At 47.2% G+C, this 10,566-nt stretch overlaps 1 protein-coding gene across 1 annotated transcript in view; it reads right to left on the bottom strand.

The window, feature by feature from the left end:
* AOAH (acyloxyacyl hydrolase) overlaps window positions 1-10,566 on the bottom strand; it is a 165,568-nt gene that overhangs the window by 26,783 nt on the left and 128,219 nt on the right. The window contains exon 21 of the mRNA XM_006029757.2: window positions 5,309-5,385. Coding sequence (XP_006029819.2) covers window positions 5,309-5,385 — 77 coding nt within the window. The remainder of the gene's footprint in view (window positions 1-5,308; window positions 5,386-10,566) is intronic.

The following is a 10,566-nucleotide window of genomic DNA, read 5'->3' as shown; positions in this document are numbered from 1 at the left end:
GAGAGGCTATGGGACCTGAACCTGTTCAGCCTTCACATGAGAAGGCTAAGGGGGGACCTTGTGACTCACTAGGGGGGACCAGAAGGGTTTGGGGGAGACCTTGTTTCCCCTAGCGCCCCCTGTGATAATAAGGAATAAAGGCCACAAGTTGTTGGAGAGTAGGTTTAGATTAGACATCCGTAAGAACTACTTCACAGTCAGGGCGGCTAGGATCTGGAACCAACTTCCAAGGGAAGTGGTGCTGACTCCTACCCTGGGGGTCTTTAAGAAGCGGCTCGATGCCTACCTGGCTGGGGTCATTTGAGCCCAGTTTTCCTCCTGCCCAGGCAGGGGGTCGGACTTGAAGATCTACAAGGTCCCTTCCGACCCTACTTCTATGATTCTATGATTCTATATCAGGGGTGAACACCAAAATCTAGGCAAGCAACTCTTTAGGAAGGCACCTCAAAGGAGGACAAGGACCAATGGACAGAAGCTTACAGAGGGTAAATTCAGGCTAGATATAAGGAAGAACTTCTTTTCTGTAAGGGTTGCCAGAATCTGGAACACACTCCCAGCAGAGGTAGTATAGTCACTATCTTTGGAGGTGTTCAAGAGGAGGCTGGACAGGCATCTTGTTGAACTTGTCTGAGCCCAATAACTTCCTGCCTATGGCAGGGGACTAGACTTGATGATCTTACAGATCCCTTCTGGTTCTATGATTCTATGATTCATTCTAAATCACCAGTTTTCTGCCTTGTTGTTGCTTTGGCCTCCCACACAGGATGCCTATACTGGGACATTTGTCAGTCCGTCATGCCCAGAATAAGGAAACAATGTGTGGTAAAGTGCCAAATATTCCTGCTCAATAGATCTCTCTGATATGCTCCCCCAACATCACCTCTTTCCAATGCCAGTTATCCACACTAGCACTGTGTTCATCAGCACCATTCCAGACTGATGTTGCAGGGCTGAACCCCAGGACTAGGTCTAAGGGGAAGTCCTCATCCTTGATCTTTTTGTATAGGTACTTCTTCATATGCCAGAGCCATCCATTACAACTTGGGAATACCCCACAACACATAAGAATGGTGGTGTCAGTTATTCCATTTCTGAGGCATCCTAAGAAAGTATCTACAGCAGTAGTCACCAACCAGTTGATTGCAATCGACTGGTTGATTGTGGACCCTCTGACAGTTGTTCTAAGTCTGGGAGGGCTCTGACAGTCAAGTGAGATTGACTGTCTGTCAGAGGGTCTGCGATTGGGAGTGGCAGGACGCACATGGGGAGCGGCAGAACTCACGTGGTTGGGCTGAGCCACACCCTCTGATGCTGGGGCCAGGCCAGGGGAGTGGGACAAACCCTCTCTGTACCCCCTGCCACCGGGTGAGTGGGGCCCCGGCTGGGCTGAGCCAGGGCAGAGTTGGAACCTAGGCAGCTTGTCCAGGCACGCAGGGGGGCTCCTGCTGCTACATGCATCCTGGCACAGGCCCAGGGGGTACATGCCCCCCCATGATCTGTGTATGGGGCAAGGCAGCTGTGGCTGTGCACTGGGCTTTGTGCCATGAGCCCCAAGCTCCCCCCCCCAGTCTGTCTGTAGAGTGAGGGGGCTGCTGCTGTGCACAGCTACAGTGGAGCTCAGGGCACAAAGCCCAGTGTGCAGTGACAGCCGCCTTGCCCCGCACACAGATTGGGGGTGAATGTGTCCCCCGGGCCACTGCCAAGGTGCGTGCAGCAATGGGAGCCCCCCGTGTGCCTGGACGAGCCTCCTGGGCTCCAAGCCTCCCCTGGCCCGGCCAGGGCCTCACTCGCCCCTGCCTCTGCCCCACTCCCACCCTCACTGAGGGGGCCTTGATCTGCCCCACCCCCATAGGCAGATTAATAAATGGAGAAGCTGGGCATGAGCCCAGGGGGCTCCACCAATTCAGGGCCCCGGGATCCTCATCACCAGAGAAGCGAAAGCCTTAGTTTTAAACTCAGTGCCCATTCTGGCACCAAGTTTAAAACTGCAGCTTTCACATTTGCTTCCTTGGGAGCTGGAAGCAGGGCCCCTCCACCATTGGGGCTGGGGGGGAGCGGGGGGAGGGCTGGGGTTGGGCTGAGAGAGCTGTGCTATGCCTGGAGGAGGGGGATGGGGTGGGTGGCACTGCATCTGGGTGGGAGGGGGCCGAGCCAGGCTGGGAGAGCCATGCCCCACCTGGTGGGGAGAGCAGTTGGGCTCAGGCTGGCTGGGCCAGAAGCACTGTGTTGCAGTGTGCCTTTGTGGGCGGCAGCACTGGGAGGGCCTTGGGGGCTTTGGCCCCCCCAAATTCATCTTAGCTCCCCTGCAACCACCCCTCCCAGTGCCACCACCTGCCTGCAGAGACATGGTGCGGTGCTCCCACCCTGGCTCAGCCCAGCCCAGCCCAGCCCAGCCCAGCCCCCTGCATCTGCATGGCTGCATGGGACAGCTGGGCAGCAGTTCCCTGCAGGTAAATGTAATGGGGGCTAGGTGGGGAGCATGAGTGAGCCACAGGAGGCTTGAAGAGGGGTGGGGGGGGGCAGAGGGCTGCCTCTGTGTGATCGAGAGTTGGGGAGGTCCTGTGAGGGGAAAGCATGTGTGTCTGTGTGCGTGCCTGGATCCTTGTGCAGAGTGAAAGTAGAGTGCATGCACCTCTGTGTGTGTGCGTGCGTGCGTGCGTGCGTGCGTGTGTGTGTGTACATTTGGCTGTAGCAGGGGCAGGGAGTAGGGAGAAGAGGCAGGCATGTGACCCTCAGCCTGGCGGGGTCCACTCAGTCTCCCCCGCCAGCCTTTCCCCCCTGCAATCCAGCTCCCATGGGGGGAGGGGGCCTCCAATTTTGTGCTTGCCTGGGTCCCCAGTACAACTTAATCTGCCTCTTCCTCCCTCCCCATGACTGACCTGCTGGGCGAGGGGAGTGGGGGGTGCAGTAGATCCTGGGTTGCTCTTTCCTTTGAAAAGTGATCTTTACCTTGAAAAGGTTGGAGACCACTGATCTACAGACTCCAATGGAACAATTTACTGGTCATGTTTGTGCCCACTGATCCAAGCTCCATGACACTGCCCAAGACCTCCCCTGCCTAAAAGTGGAAGAAGTTTTTCTCTAAATCATTATCTTTGTCTTCCACACATTCTGACATGTGGCACCAGGCCCAGCACTAACCCATGCAGAATCCTGTGTAGCAACTGCATAAATGCAGTTGGGCTCATCTCAGCACTGATGCTGCCAGACTGTCTGGCACCAGATGCTTCAACTCTGGCACCTCTACCACTGTCCTTCAAGCACCAGATTCTTCCTCATCTCTATGACTGCTGGCATCACTGCAATATGGCATCCTGTGCTGACACAGTGAGTAACCCTTATCTGGTTTCGCCATTCCAATTTCCCACAGTCCTCTCTGTCACCCAGGAAGCTTCTAGTTGTGTTGTTGTTGTATTTGCCACCATGTCCACCTTTCCAGAGTACACCTACATAGTCTCCACAACAAAGTGATGGATGTCTGAGTAGGGTTATGTTGATCTATCATGAGTAGGAGATCAAGGACTCAGCTATTTCTTAATTGTTCCTGATTGGGGGTTTCAGAAAATAGATTTATTTATGATGGACCGAGACAGGAAGTCCCAGTTCTTCTGTTCCAGGAAAAACCTCAGTTCAAGCTCTTTTCACTACTTTTCTAATAACATAATGAAAGGGTCTATTGCATGTCTTCCCACCCTCCTCTTCCCCCCTGAAAGAACCCTTAATTTTGCAGGTCATCATGAAAGTGCAGCAAGATAGGTCAGGGATCATCATGATAGGACCAGGACCTTCTATGGCAGTGGTCTTCAACCTTTTTAAGGTGAAGATCACTGATTGAAGGAAAGGGTGACCCAGAATCTACTGTGCCCTGCTGTCCCTGAACCCCCTGCCCAGCAGGTCAGTTGTCCCACTCCCCTGGCCCAGCCCCAGCGGCAAGGGGTGTGGCTAAGCCCAGACACATGAGTCCTGCTGCTCTCCATGTGCATCCAATCCACTTCCAATCATGGACCCTCTGACAGTCGATCTCAGACTGGGGGACTAAGCCCCCCCCAGACTGAAATCAACCGTTAAAGTATCCCCAATTGACTTGTTGATCATGATCGACTGGTTGGTGACCACTGTTCTATGCTTATCAGCGTCAAATTGCATCCCTCTGCTTTTGTTCACCTACCTACTCTCTCAGGACAATGGCAGAGTGCTTCACTCAGACTTGTACCTACTTCATTTGACTGCTTGGATGTTGGGTTCTTGCAGCTAAAAAGCCTCGGTTCCTTCTCTGTCAGGAACAGTCTGACACATAGAAGTAAGGGCTCCACAAAGCACTACAGTGCCATAGCAAGCAAGTTTGGTGTCTGGGACAAGCCTGCAGTGGCAGCCCACCCTTGTCCCACGCACAGATCTGGGAGGCACATGCCCTCCCGTGCTTGCCCTGGGGTGCACAAAGCGGTGGGAGCTGCCCCGCCTTCCCAGGCCTCCCCCAGACAAGCCACTTGTGGCTCTATCCCGCACCCTGGCTGGACATCACCTGCCCCAGTCCAGCCCCCCTCCTTCCTCACTGGGGGGGCCTCAATCTGCACTTCACACACCCCTTCCATCCTCCTCCCCTTCTCCCCCACAACAAGCTCACCAGCCAGATGGTGTTCTCCAAGCTGCTGGGCTGGCTGCGTGCATGCTGTGGCTGTGCGCATGCATGTGGCATTTATCAGCCACATTATAACAAAATATTGATTCACAGCTCACCTGTTGGCTCCCGTTTGCTTTGATGCCCAGGGCAGTTGCTCTGCTCCCCACCCCGCTTTGCTATGGTACTGAAGCACTAAGTGGCCCAGATTTGGTAAAACGGTACTCCATTTGATTTTTGCTTAAAAATCTCCAAATCCTCCCTCCATTAGGGTTTACCAACATATGAATGTCTGTGGATAACTCCTGAAAGGAGAAAAACATTACTTTCCAGAATCTGGACTTCTTTGACATATGTTGTCCACACACACAGTCAGTTTCCAAACTCCTTTCTCCTCTTTGGAGTCTGCCTCCAAACTCTGCAACAGAGGAAACTGAGGAGCAGGGACATGAGTGCTGCCTTTTCCCCCTCAGTCCAAGAAAGAGGACTGAGGGGAGGATATGGGACACTCAGCATGGGGACTCCTAAGATAAGAGATTTCTTCTCAAGGGTTCAATAGCTGAGCATGCTTGCCCGTGAAAATGTGCATGTGGACAACACATCTCAAAGAACATCAGTTACCAGTAGGTCCATCCTTTCATAGCTGACAATTGTGATCAGTTCTCCCGGCACCCCTCTTTCTTTTTGTACCTGATTAGGATGGAATCCGTCGACAGGTTCTATCAGCTGCCAGGCCTCCCCTCCAAGGTTGCGCCATTCCTCAACAACTATAAATCAAATGATTATGGAGAATTACAAACACAAGTATGCATGAATGTATACACTACCTGGCCCCCATACACTTCAGGCTGCATCAGAGAACATTTTTAGCTGTGCATAAAGATTATGATAATTTATGAAGTACTGTCAGAGCCAATACCATATTCAGTCTCCTTTCCTTAGGGCAGTATTTAAACCTTTGTTTTTTTTATCCTTTTTATGCAGGGAAGCTCTTTGAACATAAATGATTGTAAAACAATTCACTTTCCCTTCCAACCAAGAATGATGCTGCAGTGAGTTAAGCTATAAAATATTTAACACTGATTTAATACTCCCTCATTTTACATTTCAGTTGCATCCTCAGCACAGCCAAAAATAAAAACACTGCTGCTTGGAAAAAGAGATGGTAACAGTATAAATGTGGGTTGATGTCTTCAGGAACAGTATGTCATTTTCTGTTACTTTTCTTGTGAATGGTCTTCTTTAACGCTGACAAAATAACCTATTTGAATTATATAAGCACCACATTCAATGCCAATGATACTATATTGTAAGCCCCAGAGCCACCAAAGAAGTAAAAAGCTTTCTTTCTTCAAAGGAATTGAGTAATGATCAAGCATCAGACTAGTGGATATGGCATTAGTAACCTACATTCAATTATTTCATTTATAATAGATAAAGAATTCTTAATAATATTATGTAGACTTTCCATCATGAGATAATGCTTTTTCTCCCCTCCTGTTGAACACAACGTTCCTGCCAGGCTAAACAATCTGACCTAGAATCTCTGCTGCTGTTGTAGTGTTGGTACAGTTTACTAGAATGAGCTAAAAAGAAATGAGCCAGTGCATAATTCTGAGTTTGCATACATCAACTTTAATATACTTATTCCCAATTTATCTGAAGAATAAAACTCTCAATTTCTAAATATACTGTAGAAGAAATGCTGCAAGGCAAAGAATTCTTTTTTATAACATATCGCAAATTTGTAACACAGTATACATTCAACTTACGTTATGCCAGGAACAATTGTGATCAAATCCCCACTTAAATGAAGTATTTATATTCAAATTCGGCACAACATAAGCCTCACATGTTACACAACTTATTTTTATGAAGAATATGGGGCATAACAGCATTATACAAACATGCTTCCATGCTATGCACTTTAGTGTAGGAGATGGTCTATCTAAAGTAAGACTACATTGAGTTGTCATAATTTAAATTATTTTAGGCACTAACATTAGAAAAAAGTGTAGGTGAGGTATATTTTAGAGCACATATGGAGATACCTTTAGTTTGCATTCCTACATTATGCAGTTAGGATATATATTATACATTTATTTTTTGGAGGCATAAGCATGAACAGGCCATGGAAAGATTATAGGTGTTGGACTGATGATGACCAATTCATCATGGAATTTGTGTTGGTGCCTGAGCAGATATATTTTATTTATTTACTAGCGAATTCCCCTCAAGATGACGGTGGGGGTAGGGGCAGTGGGATGGAGCACAGTGCACCACCACCCCATGCCACTGCTGTCACCTCCCAGGAGCAGGGGAAGGGGGAGAAGCTTGCATGTGGTGGCTGCCGCCACCATCCACCAGCCCACGCTGCTGCTGCTCTGCATCCAGCCACACACAACTCCCCGCACTCCGTGTCCAGCCCCACACCCCAGCCCTGCCCCACGTGCCACTTCTCCAGCATGGGGCGGTGGGTGGCCAATGCCACCCACCACCCTGCACTGCTGCCACTCTGCATCTGGCTACACACTACCCATCTCTGCTCTGCATCCAGCTCCACAACACCCCACCCGTGCATCCAGCCCTGTATCCTGCCCCGCTTCCAGCACAGGATGGTGGGTGGCTGCTACCACCCACTGCCCTGCATTGCTGCCACTCAGCATCCGGCCCCGTGCCACTCCTCCTCCCCCCCTGCATCCGGCCCCATGAGACCTCCCTCTCCCCACATCTGGCTGTGTCTGTATGTCTGTCTGTGCGGAGCACTCTAATTGGTTGTTTCAGTAAGAATTGTGATTGGCTGCTGAGACGACCAATCAGAGTGCTCCAAGAGCATTATGGACAGACACACACAGAGAGACAGATGGACTAAGCCCTTTATATATAGAGAATTTTGCTTATCTGGGAAGTAGGTTAATAACCTTACAATGAAATAGGGCAGGAGAACGGTTAGTTTTAAAACTATATACCTCACGGTCTCAAGTGTCTCAGACTATAGACCTGGTCTTCAGTTAGTGTTGATCACTGTAGTGCTCTTGATTTCCATGGAGCTACAATCATTTGTGCTAGCTTTGGTCCAATGTGTTCAATGGGCCTTTCAGCCCTTCTAGCCAATGGGTTTGAGTATTACGCGCGCGCACACACACACACACACACACACACACACACACAGCTATGATAGTTTACACTTTCTAAAAATAAGTTTCTCTTCTTTGTTTCTTTTTTAGTGTTATTTCTCATGTCCCAAAGAAAAAATGGCAAGAGGGGAATCTCTAGATAGTATAGAGGTGGCATACCTGTCTATGCTCCCATCCCTCAGGAGAACAGTATTTCCAAGAGAAAAAACAGCTGGCTGGGGCACATCAAACTTGATGTGTGCATGTAAACACCCACACAAAAAGGCCTGGCACTGAGGGCAGCTCAGCTAGGTCAGAGACTGGGATGAGATTTCTAAGCCATGCCAGTGGTATAATTTACAGGTTATGACTGAGATACACAGTGGAGGAAAGTGCACCTCACACACACAGGCCTTGCATTTTAGTGTGTGGAGTACATACAATCACTTTGGCAAGGTACATCAGCACCTCTAGCTGTACTACACACCTCAGTGAGAACAGGGATGGATGAGGTTAAAGTGTGTCCACATCAACAGGTTACTTCCTTGTAAAATCCCTAGTGCTTCATGTTCAGTGAGTTTCTCCTTGAAGAGTTTTGTGGCAGTTCTGTTCCTGTCATGTGATTTCCTCCCCAGCATAGGATGACCCAACTTTTCATTATTTACACTTTATTTATTTTTCACTCTACATTGAATTACAAGTAAGCCTAGGGGCCAGTCTCTGGCTGATAGTTACACGTGTTGGAAAAGCCACAGCCAGAGTACAGACCTTTTACTTCTCAGTGGGCAAGTCTACATGAGACGCTTACTGTGCATTAGCCTAATAACACTGTGCAGTAGCATGGCAGTTAAAAGCTGTGCTAATAGCCTACTATGCAGTGTTATTAGGCTAATGCTCAATTAAGTGAATAAAATAACCATGCACAAGTACTACTGTGGAGTAACTCTAGTTACTGTGCATTCAGGTAGTACTTCATTAAGGAAATTTTAAACTAAATGCGCAGTAGCTAGGGTGAATTAATGAACATGTAGATGTGCCCAGTCTGTCTCACTTCAAATGAAATATACAGCCCATTATGTTCTATAGCAGTGGTGCTCAACCTTTTTAGATTTGAAGCAAACCTCATTGGACTGGAGGCTCCCATAACTTGTGAACTGAATGGCACCCAATTTTAAAAACTAATTGGTATATTACAGTGCTTATGTACTAGACAGTGGGGGTGGAGGATCTGCCAAGCAAGGGCAAGCCTGAATCTACAATTACCTGCCTATCTGCTCACACCTTTCGGCATCTTTCAAAATGGTCTGGTGACATACCAGGTGCCCAAGCACTTTGGTTGAGAATCACCACTCTAGAGTCTCAGAGACCTGGAATCCTGACCCCTAATCCCAGAGCAGCTTTCTGAAGTTTGAATGCCTATGACTCCTGTCCTGATCCTGACATGAGTCTTGGGTCCCAAATATACCTCACTGAGTACTGCAGAAAACTGAAGATAGGATCATAGACAATCAGAATACTGATATTTTAATGGTGTTTTAGGATTATTAACTTCATAAGGATAGCCAACTATTTGTGTTCTGAATTTGGCCCCTGTCATGTTACTTAGTGGCTTTAAGGTTATGTTTTACTTGGTATAAACAATAAGGTTCCCAAACAAGATATACTTGATGAGCAATCTCAACCCATTTACACCAGGCCTAAATTTGGCATGGTGTATTTCATTTAAAAGACCATAAACTAGACCCTGGATACATATGTCCAATATCTGGATGAGAGCTGATATCTGCTCTGTCACTATCTATTGCCCACCTAAGAGCTAGTGCCTGGTTACATACATAATTTTTAAAATTGTGTAGGGTGCCCCTCCTTAGATGAACTAATACATTCTTGGGCTAGAGTCTGGCTGAACCTGCGTATCCACAGATGTAGCACTGTAGAGATCAAAATGCAGAAAAATAAGAGTTTTTTCTGCATTTTAATAATAATTTTTTCTGCACCTGAATTTTATCCTTTGAAGCTGGGACTTCCAATGCATGGAGGTATATACAGTACTAAAAACAATTTATTGGTAATACAATGCAACCACTGTTAAATATTTAATGTAGTGAGACTCTAGAAGAGATTAGTGACAACTTCAGCTAAAAAGTGAAAAAGTAGGTCAGCTGCCCTAGCTGGTGTTTGACAGACTCTTTAAGAAAGAATTCGGGAGCTGATTATATTACTAAGTAAAAGCTTTTTTTAACATATATGTCTGCATAAGGTGTAGTTCAAAGAAAACATCTGTATGAGTAATGGATGATTTTATGTGGTTTATTTAGGCCCCTGCTACACATTACATATATTATGCAATTAAGTGGTCAGTTGAGCAATAATTTTTGACTGGCCACATGTAGAAAGTAATTATCACATGATACAAATGACCATTAAGCTACGTAAGAACAGCCAATCAGCTGTAAAGTTATTGCTTGAAAACATGTAACAACTCTATAGCTGGTTTCTATCCAGCTTTAATTTGAACGTGTAGCAGAGCCCTTAGTGTTGCATTATAAAGAATAGCAGATTGCATTAGTATGTTTGTTTTTACTAAGCCTGTAAATCTATAGTTAGTAATTTACTTTATTAAAATAGTTTGCACATTGAATAAGTAATAGGCACCAAAGTCAAGTAAAGGCAGTCCTCAGACTTACGATGCAATTGGTTCCTGAAAACCATGTCTTATGTTGAAATGTCATAACTCAGAACCAATTTTCCCATAGGAACAATGTTATAATAGGGGGATTGGTTCCTTTACGATGTTCAACACAGCTGCCTCCAGCTGGTAAGTCTGTTGTG

Source organism: Alligator sinensis, unplaced genomic scaffold, assembly GCF_000455745.1.
Source record: "Alligator sinensis unplaced genomic scaffold, ASM45574v1 scaffold254_2, whole genome shotgun sequence".
Classification (NCBI taxonomy): Eukaryota; Metazoa; Chordata; order Crocodylia; family Alligatoridae; genus Alligator; species Alligator sinensis.
The sequence above is the reverse complement of the archived record's forward strand: the minus strand, read 5'-3'. Positions and strand labels throughout refer to the sequence as shown.